The sequence below is a fragment of the Megachile rotundata genome, chromosome 4 (assembly GCF_050947335.1).
Source record: "Megachile rotundata isolate GNS110a chromosome 4, iyMegRotu1, whole genome shotgun sequence".
NCBI classification, from domain to species: domain Eukaryota; kingdom Metazoa; phylum Arthropoda; class Insecta; order Hymenoptera; family Megachilidae; genus Megachile; species Megachile rotundata.
In genome coordinates, this window is record NC_134986.1 from 13,152,859 (window position 1) to 13,176,212 (window position 23,354).

General features: G+C 34.8%; 4 protein-coding genes across 10 annotated transcripts in view; 1 reads left to right on the plus strand and 3 right to left on the minus strand.

Annotated features, from left to right (window-relative positions):
* Positions 1-11,707, minus strand: part of Traf4 (TNF receptor associated factor 4) — a 35,735-nt gene extending 24,028 nt beyond the window's left edge. Inside the window, exons 1-2 of one of the 4 annotated variants that reach the window (XM_076531314.1) lie at positions 11,489-11,707; positions 10,612-10,848 (exon numbers count right to left, since the gene is read on the minus strand). The gene's annotated coding sequence lies outside the window, so the exon portion shown is untranslated. The remainder of the gene's footprint in view (positions 1-10,611; positions 10,849-11,488) is intronic. The other 3 variants (XM_076531318.1, XM_012289224.2, XM_076531315.1) reach the window with 3 other exon arrangements.
* Positions 11,708-14,579: 2,872 nt separating this feature from the next.
* LOC105662967 (uncharacterized) lies at positions 14,580-16,246 on the minus strand. Its single transcript, XM_012289218.2, has 2 exons — positions 15,853-16,246; positions 14,580-15,703 (listed from the first exon to the last, which is right to left on the minus strand). Exons 1-2 carry the CDS (start codon positions 16,244-16,246, stop codon positions 15,369-15,371), a joined length of 729 nt encoding a protein of 242 aa, XP_012144608.2. The 3' UTR covers positions 14,580-15,368.
* A 985-nt stretch (positions 16,247-17,231) lies between these two features.
* LOC100880832 (RUS family member 1) lies at positions 17,232-20,021 on the plus strand. 2 transcript variants are annotated; one of them, XM_076531321.1, is made up of 10 exons: positions 17,232-17,370; positions 17,444-17,622; positions 17,690-17,847; positions 17,918-18,078; positions 18,154-18,346; positions 18,403-18,518; positions 18,608-18,804; positions 18,876-19,135; positions 19,194-19,380; positions 19,449-20,021. In XM_076531321.1, exons 2-10 carry the CDS (start codon positions 17,553-17,555, stop codon positions 19,499-19,501), a joined length of 1,395 nt encoding a protein of 464 aa, XP_076387436.1. In that variant the 5' UTR covers positions 17,232-17,370; positions 17,444-17,552; the 3' UTR covers positions 19,502-20,021. The 2 variants fall into 2 exon arrangements, with proteins under 2 accessions (XP_076387436.1, XP_076387435.1); XM_076531320.1 differs by having other exon boundaries at positions 17,254-17,387.
* LOC100880722 (RWD domain-containing protein 4) lies at positions 19,501-20,707 on the minus strand. Of its 3 annotated transcripts, none has more exons than XM_076531323.1 (5): positions 20,566-20,707; positions 20,305-20,414; positions 20,033-20,228; positions 19,764-19,958; positions 19,501-19,629 (listed from the first exon to the last, which is right to left on the minus strand). In XM_076531323.1, exons 1-4 carry the CDS (start codon positions 20,668-20,670, stop codon positions 19,791-19,793), a joined length of 579 nt encoding a protein of 192 aa, XP_076387438.1. In that variant the 5' UTR covers positions 20,671-20,707; the 3' UTR covers positions 19,501-19,629; positions 19,764-19,790. The 3 variants fall into 3 exon arrangements, with proteins under 3 accessions (XP_076387438.1, XP_076387437.1, XP_003705016.1); XM_076531322.1 differs by having other exon boundaries at positions 19,501-19,653; XM_003704968.3 differs by lacking the exon at positions 19,501-19,629 and having other exon boundaries at positions 19,707-19,958.
* Between the last annotated feature and the right edge of the window lie 2,647 nt (positions 20,708-23,354).

Genomic DNA, 23,354 nt, shown 5'->3' on the forward strand with positions numbered 1-23,354 from the left:
TATCGGACGAGTTTATCTATCGGCATCCTTTCGAATGCGCTCTATCGTAACGAAAGAGTTGTGTCTACGATAGTCATCCTCTCTTCCTTTTCTATTCGAGTTACTTCGAGTTTTATTCGAAGTTAAACTTCTCGTTATTTACGAGAGAGTACTCTCGAGTACAGTCAATGTTTCACGGTTTCAATGTTTTGGAGCTGGTGATATATGTAGATTGAGGGGATTTGGAAATTGGAGAATTTTCAATTTGGGGAATTTTTAATTCGGGGGTTTGGAAATTAGGGAATTTTCAATGTGGGGAAATTTAATTTGGGGACCTGGAAATTGAGGAATTTTGAATTTGGGGATTTGGAAATTGGGGAATTTCGAATTTGGGGATTTGGAAATTGGAGAATTTCGAATTTGGGAATTTAGAAACTGGGGAATTTTGAATTCGAGAATTTGGAAATTGGAAATATAGGGATTTGGAAATTTGGTAATTGGGAAGTTTGAAATTTAAAAATTTGGAATCTGAAAATTTGGAATTTGGAAATTTGGAATTTGAAAATTTGGAAATTTAGAAATTTGGAATCTGGAAATTTGGAATTTGAAAATTTGAAAATTTGAAAATTTGGAAATTTAGAAATTTGGAATCTGGAAATTTGGAATTTGAAAATTTGAAAATTTAGAAATTTAGAAATTTGGAATCTGGAAATTAGAAAATTTGGAAATTTGGAAATTTAGAAATTTAGAAACCTTGAATCTGAAAATTAGAAAATCTAAAAAATGAGAAATTTGAAAATATGGAACCCAAAAATCTAGAATTTGAAAATTTGAAATCCCAAAATTTTGAAATTTGTATAAATCCGAATTGAAGCATCACCTTTCATCGCATAAGTCAAAAACGACCTCGAGTACACAAAGCCCCATGAATATTGAAAAATGATAATTGCAAGTGTCTGCATTCCATTTATGACAGAAAGAAGTTTCACTACTCAATCATCTTTACACCGCAGTCCTCCACACATCACACAATAAGAACCATATGATTTTAATCTAAATAGCAGTTTTTTAAGTCCACGTGACCTTTATGAATGAATTAAAATATTTGAAGTAAACACGAGATACTAAATATGTACTTTAGTGACGTGACAGCTATCGATCACTATTTACGACAGGAAAAAAGCAAAGTTTAGAAGTGCACTTTTTTAACAGGCTTTGCATCATGCTCCGTTATGAAAAAACAGAAAGTAGAATGAAGTCTAAACAACTTCTCTTCCTGTGCAGTAACTCTGCTTAATGGTTAAGCATACTCGATAACCTCGTAATTAATGTTGTTAAGTAATAATTACGCGAGAGTATTCGACTTAATTTTCGTTTTACAATGTTAATCAGTGTGATATCGGAACATGGTTCTGTGGATAACGCAATTTCGTTTCGGAAAAGAAAGCTTGTTATGCAATCGTTGCATACTGGCGTGCATAACAGAATAGTTATCCTGCGAGCCATAACGTCTTCGGAGTATGGAACATCTGTTAGTATTCGTACAAAATAGTTTGGGAAAGGATTCGTTTAATGTGGTGGACAGATATTTGACGTTATTTATTATTAGTATTACTTTAGCAGTAGGTTGTTGAACTTGTTAGGAATTTATATGGTTGTTAATAAAGTAACTTACTCTGTACTAGGTACTTAGCTTTGAGGAGTTAGTATCATCTAACTTAAGAGTGAATTTTTATTACCAAGTACTAAGTAAAGTACTAACCAAATTTTCAAATTCCAAATTTCCAAACTCCAAATTTCCAGATTCCAAATTTCCAAATTTCCAAATTTCCAAATTTTCAAATTCCAAATTTCCAAATTCCAAATTTTTAAATTTCAAACTTCCCAATTACCAAATTTCCAAATCCCTATATTTCCAATTTCCAAATTCTCGAATTCAAAATTCCCCAATTTCTAAATCCCCAAATTCGAATGCTTAATATCAAGTACTGACTTAATATTGAATACTTTATACTAAATATTTATTGTCGAATACTAACTTAAGAGTAGATATTAACCTTGCAATATTAACCTTGCTCGTAAAATTAACCCTGGAATGACATAAGTTGATACAAAAGCAAGTTTATGAATTTATTAATAGTTTATTAACTTTGTACCAAGTTTTGAGTATTGACTAATTTAGCACCAGGTAGTGACTCGAATACTAACTTATTATTACCAACCTAAATAGTGAATAGTGATGATTCAACTCTCTACTAGTAACAGTAGTTACTATCTATTAGATAGTAGTAACTATCTAATCATTTATTACTAGTTATCTAAATCTATCTAATGGCCTATTAGTAATTATCTGTGAACTAATTATGTGTCAGCAATAAATGTAAGAACCATCTAATTTCTTATTAAAGATTACATAAAAACTATCTAACCACCTATTAATAATTATGTATAAACTATCTAACCACCTATTAATAATTATGTAAAAACTGTTCAACTACCCATTAATAATTACCTATAAACAATCCAATTACCCAAATTACCTAACATCAAATAAATACCAAGCTACAACCTTGCAACGCCATCTGGGTGCAAGTGCAACCACACTGTCGGCTATTTGCGCTATTTTCGAAACATTCAACGTTATGCATGCACCAGTTTGGTCTTGGTTAGATGAATACATTTGGGACGCATTATAGCTACCAGGAAAAAAAGGTTTCGACCGCCTGTCTTCGGCGTTTAAAATAGCGATATGTCGAAATCTCGAAGCATGGCAGGCGCTGCTTGCACGCTCGAAGGATGCACCTGCATCGGTGCATCGATGCATCTTTGCCGATCACCGGCCAGATGTTCTTCACATCCGTGCTGAAACTACCTACAGCACTGCGTTTATATTTTGTACGAACGTTCGGGGAATTGAGTGACTTCAATTACTTAAACACTGTGGTCATCAAAATTTATTTCTTAAAATAAAATTGGTAGAATGGAATTTTGAAATGGAGTAAAATTAAGAAATTGTAATATTTATTTTTTTTTATAGAATTACTGCTGTAATTATTGCAATGATATGGATATATATTATTACTAAATGTAGTACTATTTAATTGCTACGTTAAATAAAATAGTAATTAAATAGTACTACATGTAGTAATAATATGTAGTAGTAATAAACAGTAATAGTATGTAGTAATTCTATCAAAGAACTAAATCTTATAATTTATTGATTTCACTTCAAAATTTATGCAATCTTTTTACGTTTCAACAATGAAAAATTTTATACTACAACTACTAAATTTATATCTCAAAAATTTTCAGTACAAACAAATTGCAAATTATTTGCACATGTAACAGTATTATTCTTCTAAAAGTTTATGAAGTAATCATTGTATAAATGATTTGTTACTTCACAAGTTCCAATAATTTCACTAATCTTCCAGTATCTCTACCTACAATTTTGAGTTCGAATATCCCTCAACGGTATTTTTAGAGCAATTTATACGCTGGTCTGGGTAACAAAGCTTTCGATGCATTGTTAAGGTTGCAATGCTGGGACGATGACTGGGTCAATTCGTTTCAGCTTGATTGCACTGCTCGAATACCTTTACGCATTGTGTACCAACATAGAGCAATTTCGATATAGTACTTCCTACCGTAATATAATTAAAATAACATAAAGAAGACATTTTCATAACTTAATTACTTCCTTATATACCTATTCCAATGAACTCCATTAGCGATTGATCGACGATCGATTTAATCCTTTAATCACTACATTATGTGCATATAACTGAGTTAACTGTAAATTTTATTCAATTCAAATTTAAATCTAAACTAGATTTTCTTGGATCTCAGATTTAATTTAAATTACATAAATGATTCCATTCCAAATCAAGTGGTAAAAATCCATTTCATAAAAATTTCATTGCATTGAGTTTTTGTATTTTAAATTTTATCAGAAATTTACTGAGTTAAATTAATTGTATCACGTCCTTAATTTATATATAATTCACCTTAATTAATATACGTATAATTCTACTCAATTTCCACTCAAAAAATAAGTAATATTAATCGAGAAATCGCTCGAAATTTTCAATATTCCCGAAGAAATTTGCAATGCACAAACGAAAGGATGCAGAGACAGTTTACGAGCTAAGCACTGAAATATTGTCGAAATACCCGCTCTCAAGGACTACAAGTTCAAGCAACACGGAGTTAATTACAATATATTTGCACCACGCTCGCGTTATTTTCTGCAAGCATCGCGTATAAGGCCAATGGTGTCACGTAAATTGTCTGTAATTGAAAGAAAAGAAAAACAAGCTGATCCGAGCGTTCCCTAAGCGTCTACACGAATTTACTTTGCCATCTACCGTGAAAACGAAACCAAGCCTAATTTGGCATACGATGAATTATCAAGGACATCAACCATCAGCTTTCTAATCTAACGTATTCCCCTTCTGCGCTTTACAAACCATTGACAACGATTCTTATTAGACTATGAATATTTATCGAGTCTATAAAGTGAGCATAAATTATGTAATTGAGGTATGAAACAAATTCGTGCTGTAGACTGTGGGTCTCGTAAATTGTGATCTGTTTGTGAGACTCAGATGTTGATACTTTAGAAATGAACACTTGCATGGACATGTAATATTGTTTTTAATAGACGACGAATATTTATGCATTTATATGTTGAAGTCTATAAAATGTATATAAACTATGCAGTAGATATAGGAAGCAAATTTGTGTAACAGACTGTGGGTCTCATAAATTGTGATCTGTTTGTGAGACTCAGATGTTGATTCTTTAGAAATGAACACTTGCATGGACATGTAATATTGTTTTTAATAGACGACGAATATTTATGCATTTATATGTTGAAGTCTATAAAATGTATATAAACTATGCAGTAGATATAGGAAGCAAATTTAAGTAACAGACTGTGGTTCTCATAAATTGTGATCTATCTGTGACACTCAGATGTTGATAATTCAGATATGAGCACTTGCATGAACATTCAACATTGTTGTTAATAGACAATAAATATTTATACGTTTATAATATATTGACGTCTATAAAATATACATAAATTATGCAACAGCTATAGGAAGCAAATTTAAGTAACAGACTATGGGTCTCATAAATTGTGATCTGTCTGTGACACTCAGATCTTGATACTTTAGATATGAGCACTTGCATGAACATATAACATTGTTGTTAATAGACAACAAATATTTATGCGTTTATAATATATTGACGTCTATAAAATATACATAAATTATGCAACAGCTATAGGAAGCAAATTTAAGTAACAGACTATGGGTCTCATAAATTGTAATCTGTCTGTGACACTCAGATCTTGAGACTTTAGATATGGACATATAATATTGTTGTTAGTAGACAACAAATATTTATGCGTTCATAATATATTGAAGTCTATAAAATACACACAAATTATGCAACAGCTATAGGAAGCAAATTTGAGTAACAGACTGTGGGTCTCATAAATTGTGATCTACTTGTGACACTCAGATCTTGATTCTTTAGATATGAACATATGGATATGGACATATAATATTGTCATTAGTAGACAACGAATAAATGATGCAGATTTATGAAATAAAATTGTGTAACAGACTGTGGATCTCATAGATATAATCTGTATGTGTCGTGCAAACCTTGATATTTTACAAACGAGCAATCACATTGACACACATCTCATTATATCTCGACTGTGCATATTTATGCATCTTTATATCAAAGTCTATAAAATGAACATAAACTATGTACTTAATATATGAAATAAAGTGTAACAGTTGATCTCACAGATGATAACTTGATGATTGACGTACCACAGTTCATCAATACCAAACTGCAGATGCATCTCTCACATATCAAAGTCTACAAACATGAATTATGTAATAAATGAAAGAAATTTGTATAGACCCTGAAATTTGAACAGATCCCATAAATAATGATTTGTTAGTATTTCCACATTAATATAACAAAACTTGAAAGTGTATTGCCAATATTTAACTACAAAGTAACAATTAACGAAGATATAATTGGATCACTGTTATCTAAAACCTGATAAAAAGCTGCCCTGCATCCCTCTCTTTTTCCAGAAGCTTTTTATCGGCCAGTGGCGTGCGACCAGCACCATGTTCGAGGTCTTCCGCACATGGAAACCAGAGTAACCAGTGCACCGTGTAAAAAGCTGCAGCTGTCACTGCACAGCAGCTGCAACGCCGGTGCATCGGTTACTAGCGATCAGAATAACACGATTCTAAGTCGTTTCGTATTCACGGTGATTTTCATTTTCTCGCGTGAACTTTGAAACGCCGAAACGCGTTTACCATTCGAGAACTTTCCAGCGACTTTCTTCGCGATTCGGTGAAACGGTTGGTAAACACCGACTGGGAGGAAAGGTGACATTGCGCGATGCAATTCTGTAAATTACTTTATTGATATTTTGCGAGGGTTATTTGTGAGGAGTTTTGGTTGAAGATTAGAATTTTTGGAATTTTAGGATTTTTGGGATTTTGAGATTCTGAGGATTTGAGGAGATGGAGGCTTTTAATTTTGGGGGGTTGGGGTGTTAGGGGAGTTTGAAATTTGCGATTTTGGAATTTTTGGGGTGTTGGATTTGAGAGTTTTGGAATTTGGGGATTTTTGGGGTGTTGGATTTGAGAGTTTTGGAATTTGGGGATTTTGGGATTTTTGGGGTATTGGATTTGAGAGTTTTGGAATTTGGGGATTTTAGGATTTTTGGGGTGTTGGATTTGAGAATTTTGGAATTTGGGGATTTTGGGACTTTGTGATATTGGGACTTGAGAGTTTTGGAATTTGGAGATTTAGGGATTTTTGGGGTTTCAAGCTTGAGAGTTTTGGAATTTGGAGATTTAGAGATTTTGGGGGTTTCAGGCTTGAGAGTTTTGGAATTTGGGGCTTTTGGGACTTTGGGTTATTGGGACTTGAGAGTTTTGGAATTTGGGGATTTTGGGACTTTGAGATATTGGGACTTGAGAGTTTTGGAATTTGGGGAGTTTGGAACTTTTGGGGTATTAAACTTGAGAGTTTGGGAATTTGGGGATTTTAGAACTTTTGGGGTACCAAATTTAGGAGTTTTGGGATTAGAGAAATTTGGGACTTTGGAATATTAGGACTTGTAAGTCTTGGAGTTAGGGAATTCTTAGACTTTGGGATATTGAAACTTGCAGACAGACTTTGCTGTGATTCAATTTTTCAGCCTAAAACTAAAAGTCATCACTCCAATTTAATACTAAACGCACCACATTCATTCATAAACGAATTCAAAATTAACCTAACCTATCCTAACTAACTACCCAACCACAAACATCCACATTCCATCTCCATTCTCCATCTTCTAAAACTCCATTCCAACCAAAATCTTCACCATATTATTCCTACAAACATAAAACATCCATCTGACAATTTCAGTGTCACGTACAGTCGAAATTCTCTCATGTACATTCGCCACGAAGATTTGAAAGCCGTAGAAAATTGGCAAACCAGTTCGAAGGTGTTCAAAGAGCCTCGCTTCATAAAAACGTGAGCATGGGCTAATCGGTCAGGCTCGATCGTTGCAACGTTACGGGTGTTTATCGGTCAACAGCGGCATTCCTTGCATATGCAATCGCACACCTAAGATGGATGCACCGAGATGAGAGAAAGTCGAGAATCCTGGCCTCGAGGCTCGCTTCGAGAAAATAACGAAGCGTTTGTAACACGTATGCACAGTGCCGATCAGTGCGATGAGATAGGCGTGAACGTGCCGCCAAGAAAATGTCATCGGATACCTGTTTCGCTCATCTCGATATTAGTGTCATTATTTCCTTTTTGCTATAACCCGAGCAGTGATACTTACGGGGATAAAAACGTGTTTAATTCCTGGGAAATCGAGCACGAAGTTTGTTCCTTTTAATTCTGGATTATGCTTTCCCTCGATTAGGATGATAATGTTTACAGTTTTCGTATTTTAGAAATGATGTGTTGTTGGTAAATTGTTTCGCATTTATTTAAGTGTGTTTCTAATTATATTGGATTATGGTGTAATGTCAACAGGTGGTATTGCAATTGAAGTGTATTTTGAAAACACCTCGACAAATGTCTTAAACAATTTTTAAAAATTTTAGTAAAATTATAAATTTTAGTTTAGAGGACATTGCAAAAATTTTTGTATTGAAGCAATATCTTGAATTACCTGATTTTAACTAAACATAGAATTTTTATTTACAGTTTCCATTGAATGTAAAAATTGTAAAAACACCCACAAAAAAACACCCTTAAAAATGACCCAATATTTTACACCCCTGAAGTCTGTATTTGAAACTCCACGAATTTTGAATAAAAATTTATAATTTCCATCGACTGTAAAAATTGTAAAAACATCCCCAAATTTTAATCTTAAAAATAAACCAATGTTTTACACCCCTGAAGTCCATATTTGAAACTCCACGAATTTTGAATAAAAATTTATAATTTCCATCGACTATAAAAATTGCAAAAACACCCCCAAATTTTAGTCCTAAAAATGACCCAATATTTTATTACGATTCAGTTTACCTCTGATCCCTATTTGAAGCCCCTCGAATTTTGAATAAAAATCAAATGCACAATAAATTGTGCAAGTCTAATAAATGAATGCCAATCAAAATGGATGCCATTACATGCCTGAAGCTCCAAACTCGTAGCACTCGTTTATCCATTTTAATATTCATATTTGAGGAACGTAGTGATCGAGTGTCTAACAGGTTTGGAATGATTGAATTAGCGCATATACGTTCCATTGAAATGAAACATTTCACGCAATTGCAGGCGGGTATCGAGTCTTTGTATACAGTGGCGCAGTTCCACACGTGGTAATAGGTAAACAGTCCGGAGAATGGTTGATGTATCTAAGCTCATTATTCTCTCCCGACAATCGGATCGTTTCGAATTAATAATCCGCTGCACCGTAGTATTTGCTCGATATGTTCAATTACGTTACTTAACAAGCCTTAGATAACTGTAACTCGATCAAACGTAGATCTCGAACAGTCGGGTTTATTTAGGAATCGTTTAGACATTTTTATGGAAATTAAATAATGTGTTTCATAAATGAAATATGTGATATATTTTTTGTTTGTTTTTAAAGATGTTTTTAAAAATTGAAGGAGTATGATTTTTGCAGAAAATTGAAATGATACGAAGCTTGTAGGAAATAATAAGATATATTGTTTATAATAAATGAAATTATATAACGCTCCTAAGATATGAAACGACATAATGTTTATAACAAATGAAATGATATAACGCTCCAATAAAAGTGAGACAACATAATGTTTATAATAAATGAAGCGATATGACGCTCCTATGAAAATGTGACCATATAATGTTTATAATAAATGAAGTAATATGATGGTCCAATAAAATGAGATGATATAATGTTTATAATAAACGACATGACACGACGTTTTCAGATAATGAGATGACACGATATTTTTAAGAAATTTGTTCTTATAATATTTTTAATAAATGAGATGATGTGACACTTTTAATTAAGGAGATGATGCGACACTTTTAGAAAATGAGATGATATGATACGTATAAGAAATTAGTTGATATAACATTTTTGATAAATGAGTTGATGCGACGTTTTTAATAAATGAGATGTTCTGGAATGAGATGATAAGATACTGTCCCAAAATGAGATGATATGACGCTTTTGAAGAATGAGATGGTGGTGGACTTTTAAGAAATGAAATTGTATGATACTTTTTCAAAAATGAAACAGTATGGTGCTTTTAAGAAATGAAATGATATAATATTTTTTATGAAATAAGCTAATGTGATAATTTTTAAGAAATGAAACAGTATGATATTTTTTAAGAAATGAGCTAGTATGATATTTTTTAAAAAGTGAAACAGTATGGTATTTTTAAAAAAATGAAACACTATGATGTTTTTATTAAAACAGTATATGATACTTAAAAAAAAATGAAATAGTATGATACTTCTAACAAGATGGAATATCTTTGAGAAGTAAGACAATACATTCTTAGAAAAGTACAAATTCTAATTTAATAACATTACATAAAAATTTATTAGCTTTTCGCAATTTCACTCTAAATTGAATAAATTAAAAAAAGAAAGTCTTCATGAATTAAAATTTTGAGGCTCCGTTACCAAAAGTTCTCACGTTGCAAAACTCTACTTTATCTCAAGTAGAAAAGTAAATATCCGAAAATAAAGTATCAGCCAACAAGAAAGTAAAGGTAAAATAGAAGCGAATCACGTCGGAAATTGCTCGAACTTGGAACGCGTCCTGAACACGTGCGTTCACGCCTAAGGGACGCCATTACACCTATGAAAGGAACGAGCCTATTGTCTCAATAGACTTTTCTACCTGGCTTGACTAACAATATCCGAAATTTGCTTTTCAAATGGCGACCCTGGGATTTCCATAGGCATCGATCTTGAATACTTTATCGATACCAACGCTAATAAACTTTTATAATACTTAATGCTAGCATTAACGGAAACCAAAACTCGAACAAATGAACATTGGTGCACTTAAGCTTCTATTTTAAGTTAGCTCGTTAAAAGACCGAATTCTCCTGTGCGTTTACTTACCGACAATGAAGGTCTGATGACATTCTAAAGCACTAAAACCGGCGGTAAAATTCGACGCCACGCGAACAAGTTTGTTGCACGAAGTCACTTTCCACGTTTCTTCGAGAATACACTAATCCTTCATTTTGGAGAACTCCGCTCGTAAAATGGCAGGAAACGTTCAACGCACTCGATCCACCGGAACCAAGAATTTCCAGCTTCCACGATATCCTTGCTCGAATATTTCGCTGGCTTCTTCTTCAAGTATGAAAAGTAAAAATATAATACTTATTCATCATTTTTATAATTTTGAAATTTCAATTGCAATGTTCTTTTTTGAAGAACATGGTGGATGTGAAAGTTGATACAAGAGGTTTGTTGTAATTATACAAAAAATATGAAACATTGTAGATCGAAAATGTTATGTTTGGTCAAATGATTTCAATGACTCTCGTATAAATTTCGACAAATAAATTTGTCTAATAATTTCTAATAATTTTTACCAAACAAGTACTTTACGAATCAATAATTATAACAATAATTTTGTTGAAAGAAGTAGCAGTGTTTTCATCAAAGAAACAATAAAAATCATTAAATACAGTAAACCCATAAATCACAGTTCCTATAAAAGCACAAGTTAAAATTCAAAACAACCTCCATATCTATAACACTTATAAAATACTAATCCCCGTTCAAAACTAATAAAAGTCCATTCACAAAACCACCATAAACACCGAAAAAAATTTCAACCTCGTTAAAAGAGCCGGAACCAGGTACTTAAGGGTTGAATCACAAAAGACCCAACGGTATTTCTGGTACCTGCTCCCCAAAACGGTTTCCGAATAGAAGAACCACACGCGTGGCAATAAAATCTAAGAAAAGTCGTGCAAATTCGAACCTTGATCGAAGCGGTAGCCGAAGAGAAGTCGTGCGGGAACCAGTTACGAGGAGGTCGCAGAAGGAACTAAACGAGCCGGTTACAGGATCCACGGTTCTAAGCGAGGTTGTTCTTATCAGCGAGAGGAAAAGCCCGATAGTCCGGCCGTGGTGAGCGACAGCGTAACATCGACTGCATGGCCGGCGTGTTTCCAGGTGGTGGAAGGTGTGTGCCGGCAGGCTGCACACACAACGTAGCCGGGGAAACTGAAGTCCCATAGGACTTTACCTCCTCTATACACTGTGTACACCTAGATAGTTATATGAAGGCAGGTGCCCAGACACAGGTGAACGGTGGCGGAACACAGGAAGTGCCAGAGACAGAGAGGCATTACAAAACTCGTGGAACACTAGTGGGGAAAAGACGATGGAAAGGAAGAGACGATTCCGTGCGACTACGGTCACGTGATGGAACTTTTAATCAATCTTCTACGTTTTTATAGAAATTTTACGAGGTTTATTTTCAAGGATTATTGGGATTTCATAGGACGTAGGAATGTGGGAGGGAATTTAGGGTATATGTGGGATAGTTTAGGGTATAATTTAGGGATAGAGGGATTTGGGGATGTAGATCTGGAAAAATAGAGGATGAGGATATCAGGATTAGGATTGTGTCAAGTTTAGTATTATAGAGATTTCAGATAGCAAGATTTGGGAACAGGGTTTTGGGTCATAATTGAAGGTATATGTGGATTTGAGGATGTTGGGATTTGCAGATACCATTTGAGCATTGAGGGATTTAGGGACAGTAGATTTCAAGAAATAGGAGTTTGGAATTAGAGGATTTGGAGAGAGAGATTTAGGTCTATAGAAATTTGGGAGTATAGAATTTGATGATATAGGAATTTGGGAACGCAGAAGTTTGCATACGTCGAAATTTGGGGATGTAGGAACTTGGGGAGAGAGATATGGGCATACAGTAATTTCGGAACTTAGGAATTTGCAGATCTAAAATTTCAGATGTGAAGTTGTAAGAATTCCACAAATGTGAAGCTGTAAGAAGTTAAATACATTTCTGTAAATTTGAAAGAATGAAAATTTGAAATTTTCACTCTTTGAAAATTTCACAGTTCTCTTCCTTCTATCACCAACAAAAAATATAAAAAATCTCCACCTAGAATACATAGAATCCTAGAATACCATCAATCAACCAAACGTTACAAAAGACCTCAACCATCAACATCCGTTTTCCCAAAACGTTCGTACCACGAGCGAGGGTGGTACAAAGGTTGGAAACAACGAACGTACTATAAACACGAGCGCACTTTAGCGAACCGGGTAAAAGTGCGAATAAACGAGCTTACGGAGCTGGCAGCCACTATTCCCCATACCCCTCGCACTCCTTCGTCTACAGCCCCATGTGCTCGTTTTCCAGTCAACGACTTGGTTCGATGGTGTTGCACTTGCGTGTGCATTCTTCTTGCATGCAGGAAAATATGGCGAGCTGCATACACGCACGTGGGACGCAGAGGTGGGGCTACGGCCTTTCAAGCTATTCCTGTACACCATGGAGTCGCAAGTAGCATAACAACGTGGTGGCCCTATTCCACACGGTGTGCCGCAACACCGTCAACGAACGGGGTGGTTAGATTGATAACGCCATGTCGACATCCGTGGAATTCCGCTGGTTTTGCCTTTTAGGACGCGGTGCTTCGGATTTTCTACTTACTTGGAGGTGTTTCACCTGTCAACCTATTATAAATTATGGTCCACGTACATTACTCTTATATCTTATGTTATATCATGTGTTATATATATCATGTATTATGTATGTCATGTATTATGTATACCTTGTATTACGTATATTATGTATTATATATATTTTGTATTATAATCTTGTGTTATATATATTTAGTGTTATATGTAGATTGTATTATACATATGTGTATATCTTGCATTACATGTATCTTGTATTATAATCTTGTGTTATATGTATCTTTCATTATACATATATGTATATCTTGCATTATATGTACCTTGCATTACACACATATGTATATCTTGCATTATATGTACCTTGTATTACACACATATGTATATCTTGCATTATACATATCTTGCATCATATACATCTTCGTACTATAATCTTATGTTACATATATCTTGCTCATATTACCCAAAAAATTTAATTATCACATTTTATTAAAATATTCATGAATCAAGGGTTGGTTTGTCGAGGCTGCATCGAAACTTTATCTCCCCATATAAATACCCTAATTTATTGCAAATATATGAAAATGCGTCGGTGGATAACCTTGATCATAACATATATTACCAATACTTTAGAATTTGCAAATTCAGAAATCTTTAACGCAGAGATCTAACGATGTAAGAACTCGTTAAAGATAAATGAAGAGAAAAATTGTCGAAGAATTCTTGCGAAGGTCTTTCTTAACCGTATTTCCTTTTTTGCTTAAGAAAACCCCGTTAAACACATCGCAAATGTATTGCTCATCGTCGCAAATAAAGACGCTAGATACGCAAGTCAGAGTTCCACTTTTTTACGTCGTGGAAAATCGCGGCTCTCGTTTTTCTCTTGGTTCTTTAATAGCTTTCGATATAACTCGTCACAATACTCGCGATCGTCATTGAGATTGGTCACGGTTTTTTGTATTTCAGGTGAAATTGTGATTATAAAAATTGTATTTGCAATTTAAATAGAAACTCTCTGTAACTACTCTCCTTTCTATTCGTTCAGGATATAATTGTATGTTTGACAAAATATAAATAGGATTCTTGATGAAACTTTTTTTCTTGCTTCATTCTTGCAAGGTCATCTTAATATTACTGTGTGTATAAGATTTATAAATTTGTGAATGTATACTGTACATATAATAAAATTTACACATTTACAAATGTATGCTGTACGTATAATAAAATTTATAAATTAACAAATGTACCCTACACATATAATAAAATTTATAAACTCATAAATGAATCCTATACATACAACAAAATTTACATATTTAAAAATCTACACTGTATACATAATCAAATTTATAAATTTATAACAGCATACTATATATACAATAAAATTTACAAATTCATAAAAATATTATAAACACTGTTTGAGATGCAGCTCCGTTTATTTCCTACATGAAGACATTCTTCGGTGGATTAAGTGGTTTTAAAAACATGACAACTATAAAATATAAAACAGAAATCGAATGAATGAAATGTTTCTATCGAGTTTTAATTCATGAAAGCCGGATTAGCAAGTCTTCAGTGTATCTGAAGGTTCAATGGGAAATTAGAAATTAAACGAAGCACGATCGGAGGATTTACTCGTGATCGTAATGTTACGTTTGAGCCTGCGTGACTTCCGGTGGAACTCGCCTTTCCGGTCTCATCGACCAGCCCACGCGCTCTAAGGTTTCTTTCAAACATTTCCTTCCTGTCCAGCCACCTCGAAGAACAGCCCCATGGGCAACGTTTGTTCTCAAACTGGTTTCAGATGGCGTTGTACTGCAGCCTCAGATATTTCAGACATCTGATACAGTTTTTGAACGATATCGAGTATCGATGCCTCGGTGCATAGTGTCACATTCTATTTATTCTTATATTAGCTATGACTTAAAATATTTAGAAATATAAGAACATGCAACATTATTTATGCAATCAGAATTGATTTAAATTCTTACAATGAACAGTAATTTTTAACAGATTTACAAACAAACATAAATATTATCTAAATATATTATTTATAAATCCATCAAAAATAATAAGAAGCAAATTTATAAATCTACTAAAAATAATAAAGTAGATATTAAATTTCTGTATATTATAAAGAGTATTTGTTCTTAACATGGTTATGCACTGAGTTATCGATATAGTACAAAAATTTATGAGATCTTCTTGTTGTTGCTTATAGAAACTCTCTCAGCGGATGAAACGATCCTCAGTGTCTCACTCTCCTCATCCGGAAACGATAAAAGTTTTTCTGCCCTCCGTGGGTCATCCTTGCCTAAACTATGACGATGCGTCGATACTCTGTTTTCGTTTGCAACATCAGCATCGCGAGAGTAATTAAAATGCTCTAGTAATCGCTCTAATTGATCTTGCACGGAGCGTTTTCTCTTTTTAGGTTGGTCAGACTTTGATGCAAATTCTGTTTTCTCCTCGTTTATGTGCGGATTCGTGACGAATTCGTTGCCTGACGTCTGAGCGGCTCGGTTCACTGAAAATTTTTGTAAAAATGTAACGAAAATTTGTACAAAAATGTAATGAAAATTTTGATAAAAATTTGTATAAAAATGAAGTAAAAATTTTTATAAAAATGAAATAAAAATTGTAACAATTATATTAAATTGTGTTCGAACATTTTACCTAGTATGATATCGCGCTCAATAATGGTGGACAATAAATTCTTGATTTTATCTTTCTTGTCGTGCCAATGTTTCCTAGCGAAATCCACCGAGTTGCTCTTCACTCTTCTCCATTTATTGTCTTTGGGATTTTTCGTGGAGTTCCCGTCGCGACCAAACGTAAACAATTTTCTGACGTTCGCTTTAGAAGGTTTACGAAGATTTCTAAACGCTTCTGGTTTCGAATTCTTTTCATCTATAATTTCGCTCTTACATTCCGTGAGATTAGCACTGGTCGAAACATTATTTTGAGTTTCTTGATTTCTCACTCGAGGCACCAAGGTCCGAAGTTTCGAGTGCAGTTTTTCGATTTCTTCCAACTTTTCTAAAATATCTTTCACGTATCTCTCAGACATACCGTGTTTCGTGCGACATCTTTCTCGAGTTTAAAAATTTCACAATTTTTCTATGGAATTTGGATTTGTGAACAGATGAATCGATATCAATGCTACTTCATGATGTTACACCGCATAACCCATAATTTAAATAATGTGGAAGTCGATCATGTTAAATAGACATGTCCGATGCGAATCAAACGGATCGTTGTTACTGCAGGAAACAAAATGATTTAACAAACTTGAACGACATCATAAATACCATAACTATTTTAAACTCGAAAATCCTCCGATTACGAAACGAAGTTAGTGCACTTAACAGTGTCAGCGACAAGAAGAAATTGTTTAAAAAGCCTGATGTTACCCGCAAAAAGAAACTCGATACTAACGTGAAACATGATAAATCTATCAAAAGTGATCCAATAGAGAACAAAATTAATGAAGTGAACAAAAATGAAAATCCATCCGATAAAACATCGCAAACGAACAGTCGGCAAAATCATGAGGGGGTTGAAAATTCACGAAAAATAAGGAAAAAGAAAATTTCCAAGGGGGTTCAGTGTGATCGTATCATGGAACGCAGAAAAAAACGACTTTCCCTGAATTGTTTTAAAATAGAGAAGAATGTCAATGATTCCCTAAAACAACGTAAAAGAAGGAAAATTTCGAAAGCAAATGTTCACGTGACTTTTGACCCCCGTCTGGACAATCGTGAGGAAAATGCGTCGATTAAAATCGAGCCAAAGATAGAAAAAGAAATGATAAACTCGTTCGAAAAGTTTTCAGAAAATAAACTGGAGAAAAATATGAAAAGACCGGGTCGTTTGGGCGGTGGTGCAGAATTTCGCGGGAATCGTGGACTTTTTGATTTCAATGATAAAGTGCTCAGAATAAATTTGTACAAAAGTGCAAAAATTGACGCGCAGAACGTGAGAAGAAGATTGGACGCGTGCATCGCTGAATTGAATGAAATAATCGAGGATGTTTCACTAATCTTTCCTGATAAAAACACTAAAAAAGAATTGGAAAAATAAAACACTTGAAAGAAAGAAAAAAAAAGAAGAAATTTAAGAAATGTGAAATTTATTAATGGTATAAATACATAATCGTTTTTTGATGGACGTAAAATTATTAGTTTCGTTGAGGTAAATTTTGTGAAGAGGTAAGTTTATTTCTTTGAATAAAATATTAGGGAATTTCGTTGCATCGATATTGCAGGTGTAATCACGCGAGGATGTAACACAGAGACTATGATCGTTAATAAAAGCGCATATGTTGTCACGCGGTGTATTGGTATCAAATAAAAGTAATCTTGGTACACTTCAAGATGCACGAACGATTGCTGTTCACCGAGGTATACGGGAACGAGAAAGAGAGGTTCATTGTCAAATCCAAAGGTAACAGTTATCCTGACGTGGCAAACGTCACTGTCAGTTTACCTAACCTATCATTCTTGATTCTCAGACGAGCAATCGATAACCGAACTGTTATCAGACACAACTAGAACGAAGCCTTTTTATTCTGGTTTCGTATCGATTCTGAAAGAGGTATTTTTACCTCAAGGATATCCCGATAGTGTTCACCCTGATTACACTGCTTATCAAATATGGGACACTGTACAGGTTAGGAAGCAGCAAAAATCATTTGTAGAATTATGAATGAAATCGTTGTTTGAACAGCTGGTGTTTTCAGGCATTTGCAAGTACCATCATGGGTACTTTGACAACACATTCCATTATGCAAGGGGTAGGTGTAGGTGAACCAGCAGCAACTCCACTAGCAGCAGCGATAACATGGATTCTTAAAGATGGAACAGGAATGATTGGTCGTATTGTATTCGCATGGTGGAATGGGTAAATAAAATTATAGATGGCTTGTATTCCTCTGCTTTGTCTTCGTCAAGGTGAAACTTGATTTTAATTCATTAGGACAGATTTAGATGGACAATGCAAAAAATGGAGATTGTTTGCTGACATTCTTAATGATGTAGCAATGGGACTAGAATTACTCTTACCTTATTTTTCTTCTTATTCGCTTGCAATATTGTGCGTTTCCACAGCAATGAAATCGATTGTAGGTGTTGCTGGTGGAGCTACAAGAGCAGCTGTTACTCAACATCAGGTGTGTACAACCTGAAATAAATTTATTTTCATCAATTATAACATACTGGTTTACAGGCATTGCAAAATAATTTGGCAGATGTATCGGCTAAAGATGGAAGTCAAGAAACTTGTGTAAATTTGATAGCATCTTTAGTTGGAATTTTAATACTCTCCATCTTTCATAATGGCCGGTAACTATTTAAATCTAGCTGTTGTATATACTTTTATATAAACTCTGAATAGTATTATTAATTAGCTCAATAATGCCATCTGTATGTAGGTACATAATGGAACTATATTTCTTCCTGATAATAGTACACTTATATGCAAATTACTCGGCTGTGAAGTCACTATGTTTAAATTCGTTAAACGAAGATCGTTTAGCTTTAATAGTAAAAAGTTATATTACGAACGAAGTCATTCCTGAACCAGAAGAAGTTAATAAAAAGGAGTCAGTGCTGTTGCTCACAAAACCTAGTAAAGCTCCTTTTTGATATTGTATTTCAAACTAATAATTACCGATTATTTCTGATCAATTCCTTTTTCAGCAATGAGTATATATGGATTCAATATAAAAATGGGTGTGTCCCTTGCTGCTCTGATAAAAAATAATATTATTTCAACGAGTGACACCGAACTATCGTTAAAACTTTTCTTAGATAGAAAATATTTGATTTCTATTGATGTACAGAATAAAACTATTTTTATATGTTTTAAAAAAGATGCGCAACCCTGTGATGTTTTGGAAGCATATTTTCATGCTTGTCTTTGTGGCTTATTTATTTGTATGTCCCTGAGAGTGCCACTTGTAAGTATACCATATAAAGTTTCTTTTTATACATTCTATAGTGATCGTGTTTCTTTAGGATCTTTTCTTAAAACCGGAAGTAAGCGACATGTCGTATCCTTTAATGCGTCTTTACGTACTTCACAAAAAGTATTCTACAGTAAATAATGGTGTGCATTCGTCGAAATCCATAGAGAGCATTTACGCTACGAACTTGTTAATTTCTTGTGAATACAAAGCATTTATTAGTGGCCTTGAAAGTAAAGGTAAATGATTTTAATCTTGCCAAGCAACGTTTTCTTTACTTCTTTATTTATATAAATATTTATTGTAGGATGGATGACAGAAAATAATCTGTTACCTGTAGCAGGCTGGAGATTTTTATAAAAATCAGAAAAATACGGTAAAATCGAAAAGCATTAAACATTCAAATATTGTTGCTCCTTCCTCGGTATTATTTATCATCGATAAAATTTTATAATTCGAATAATTTTATTTGCATATCTTGTAACTATCTGTTGGCGATGAGATAAAATGATCTATAAATATTTTCTTATAAATTTTTATCACAGGTAATTATAGTATAGTAAAATCGATATGGAAATCAGTTTATTTCCAATAATTTATAAAAATATAACACGCCTTTAACCTGTACAAATATCTCAAAGCAGCTGAACTAAGACTCTTGTTCTTGTTTAGGGCCAGTCTGTGATAAATGTTTTACTATGTCCACCCAGTCCCATCCTCGAGGTTTCTCGCCCTTGCCGTCCGTTCGGTTCCACTGTCTACGTTTTTGGGCTTTAGTCAAGTGTTCCTTCTTTGGCTTTTTTGTTGTTTCTTCGCACTATAAATAAGACAGTCGTTTTACTTTTATGATGAATCAAATAAATTTACAAGTCTATTTAAATTACTTCTTACCTGTTGACCTTCCTCCGTTATTTTAAGCTGATTAACTTGCGTATTGATATCGACTATAGCCTCTGGTTGTCCAGAGACCAATTCAGCATAATGTTCTTGGACAGACTGAAACAATGTGTATGTCATGGCACTTCCCAGCCATTGCTCTATCTCGTCATCTACGTGCTTGACCACTCTGTCTTTTACTTCTTGTACACTGTATTCCAATCATTCACCTTTAATAAAAGCAACAGAATGCAAGAGTAGTCACAGAACAACATGATTGGACTTACATGTGTTTATTATAAAAGGTATTCATGTTAACGGTAGGCTTCTCTGTGGGATACGACTTGCCCCATGAGATCTCCAACAAAAATGATTTGGCATCATTGTCCTCTCCATACTGTATATAAAAATAACATTATACATAATATATAATACTGTAAACCGTCAAATAAACACACTGAAATTTGAACTAGAATTGGGAATCTTATATTAAACAGTTACTACACGTTATAATGTGCACGTTTAGTGGAAAATTCCAAAGGACAAACCTTATACTGAAAGGTAGTCGGTGTCAGCTGTTTAAAAGCAGGATCTCCATCGTATATCGAAAGTAATACTTCTCTTTCCTCCTCCTGTAGTTCGGCATCGCTCATTTCCTTTTCTCAACGTGAAATTGAAATATCCTAAGCTGTTTCACACGCGCACCGTTCATGCGTTCATCGGAGGTTAGAAAATACAGGTAGACGCAGCAGCTAAATCGATTGTGCTGCCTCGATCACGTCACTTGTGTCATATTTCGAAACTTTTATATAATTATCTACCTATTTCAAAATATATACAAAACACATACATTAATAATTTCTCAATTTTTAAACTAATAATTTTACATGTTTCATGTGTTCAGTTACTCTTCATAAACTTGTGTAGTTAAAAGATAAAGGTGGTAGTGATTTTAGCATCGTTTAATTTTATCTGTTAATTTGGTAGATGACGCCACGATTCAATTATTGTAATATTTGGAAAATTAAATTGATAATAAATATAGGATAATCTAAGTGGGTGGATAATGGGAGACATGGACATGATGGTCTGAAATTATAGCTTGTTAAGATTATAATGCGTTGAGAGTGCAGTGCATTGAGAATATTATGCGTTGAGAGTACAGCGCGGAAAAATTTGAATGCGTTGAGATTACAGCGTGGAAAGATTACTATGCGTTGAGTGCAGCGCGGAAAATTTGAATGCGTTGAAAATACAGCGCGGGAAGATTACAACGCGTTGAGAGTGCAGTGCGTGAAAATTTGAATGCGTTGAGAGTACAGCGCGGGAAAATTTGAATGCGTTGAGATTGCAACGCGTTGAGAGTGCAGCGCGGGAAAATTGCAACGCGTTGTAAATACAGCGCTGGAAGATTACAACGCGTTGAGAGTGCAGCGCGGGAAAATTTGAATGCGTTGAGATTGCAGCGCGGGAAAATTGCAACGCGTTGTAAATACAGCGCTGGAAGATTACACGCGTTGAGAGTGCAGCGCGGGAAAATTTGAATGCGTTGAGATTGCAACGCGTTGAGAGTGCAGCGCGGGAAAATTGCAACGCGTTGAAAATACAGCGCTGAAAGATTACAATGCGTTGAGAATAAAACGTATTAAAAATACAGCGCGGAAAGAATACAACGCATCCAGAACACAGCGCAATACAATCGCTCCGCGTCAGAACTGCGCATAGCATCACAACTCAACAGAGCATCGAGAGTGCAGCATGTTGCTCTATAACGCGGCAATACATCGCTCACCATTACACTTCTCTAAGCATAGATACAGAGGCGCAACAGAATTACTTCAGGCTCATTATTCATATCGAAATAGACAATTTCCATGTTACCAGTGAAACCGTAGATCTGTTTGTTTGGCCGTGTGCCATCGGGATAGATAGCAGGATGTTACACCATGTCCGAGAGAGAAATGAAGCGAAAATCGGATAGCGGACATAGGAAAGAAAGAAAGAAAAAAGAGCAGAGTACATGCGAGCCACGGATTAATGCGAGTTTCCAGTCGGCGCGTACCCCATACCCGTGTTTACACCAACATCAGTTCCTGACCCCGTTTTGTGTTTCGTTTAAATTTCTCTCGTCGGAACATCGTATCGGGAATCGAAGGATGCACCAGCTGTAATGACGCATCATCGGCATTCTGTCAGGCGTATTTTTCATCCGCGTTTCCCTCGATACGACATCGATACCGATTATATTGACAGCTCTTTTTCTGTCGGTATTTAAACGACTAAATTGCGTGGAAAAATTTGCCATAAGTTCGTTCCGTTATACACTGATGAGTGCTGCATAATGGATAAAGCGTTAAACTCCGTTTCAACATTTTTTCCCAGATATCTGTTATCGCGGAATAGTTTAGACTGGAATTCGCTGTGGAGTTCAAAAGGATCGAAAATGTACTGGATTATTTATTAGAACGTTCATTACTTTTACAAAGACTGGGTATTCCATTTATAACTAGCATTTAATTTGTATAATTAATTTGAATGTATCATAGAAGATGTACAGAGAGTATCCACATATGTGACCCCTTATGTCCACATATGTGTACCTATGTATGCTTGAAGAGTTTATAAAAGTTGGAGGTAGTTGTACTGATTTATGCTTCCACCATTCATAAATTTTCTATTTTTCGTGAATATGAAGGTACTTTTTAAGCACTTCAAGGAAGTTAATACATATATTATGTGGTTTATTATTTGCTCGACGTCCACGTGGAGCATAAGGTAACGGGTTGCATGACGATCGAAAAAACTTGCAACATTTCCAAGCAATGTCGTACATTACATTTTATTTTGTCGATGGTAAGTGATTCGGTTACCGAGAACTCAGTGGGTGATAACGAGAGAGAATCTACGGTCTGTTACTTAAGCAGATCGATGGCCGATCGTTCGGGACAAACGAGCTCGGATCGTTCGGTCGTTTGCGATACGACACGTGGCGAACGTTAAGTCACGCCAACCGTCTCTCGTCCACCGCAAAGGAGGCTTCAGAGAATTCATCGACGATTCCCTGAAATCCCGGGATTATATTGCCGATGAACACCTGTATTTCGTAGTAGGCGCGTGTACGGGACGATCCTCTTCTACGAATTCGGCCCGCACGACGTCCCGGACCAAATGTTCTGCCTGTTCATTATTCATCGTTGCCTGCTGCAACCGTGCACGCACGTTTCGTGAGCCAATTTCTCTTTTAATCTTATCCCGACCCGACCAGCCCTTTGTCGGCGGGAAATCAAACTGATCGCTGAATCAAAATGGGAATCCATCAGAAACCACCTGAAAATAG

Excerpts from the sequence above, each read along its gene's own strand:
- LOC105662967 (XM_012289218.2), bottom strand. The coding sequence starts at position 16,246 with ATGTCTGAGAGATACGTGAAAGATATTTTAGAAAAGTTGGAAGAAATC. Across the intron at positions 15,704-15,852 it reads TGAGCGCGATATCATACTAG|TGAACCGAGCCGCTCAGACG; the intron begins GTAAAATGTTCG and ends AAAAATTTTCAG.
- LOC100880832 (XM_076531321.1), top strand. The coding sequence starts at position 17,553 with ATGCACGAACGATTGCTGTTCACCGAGGTATACGGGAACGAGAAAGAG. Across the intron at positions 18,519-18,607 it reads TCCATCTTTCATAATGGCCG|GTACATAATGGAACTATATT; the intron begins GTAACTATTTAA and ends ATCTGTATGTAG. Across the intron at positions 19,381-19,448 it reads TAGTGGCCTTGAAAGTAAAG|GATGGATGACAGAAAATAAT; the intron begins GTAAATGATTTT and ends TATTTATTGTAG.
- LOC100880722 (XM_076531323.1), bottom strand. The coding sequence starts at position 20,670 with ATGAGCGATGCCGAACTACAGGAGGAGGAAAGAGAAGTATTACTTTCG. Across the intron at positions 20,229-20,304 it reads ACCTTTTATAATAAACACAT|TGTACAAGAAGTAAAAGACA; the intron begins GTAAGTCCAATC and ends ATTGGAATACAG. Across the intron at positions 19,959-20,032 it reads TAACGGAGGAAGGTCAACAG|TGCGAAGAAACAACAAAAAA; the intron begins GTAAGAAGTAAT and ends TCTTATTTATAG.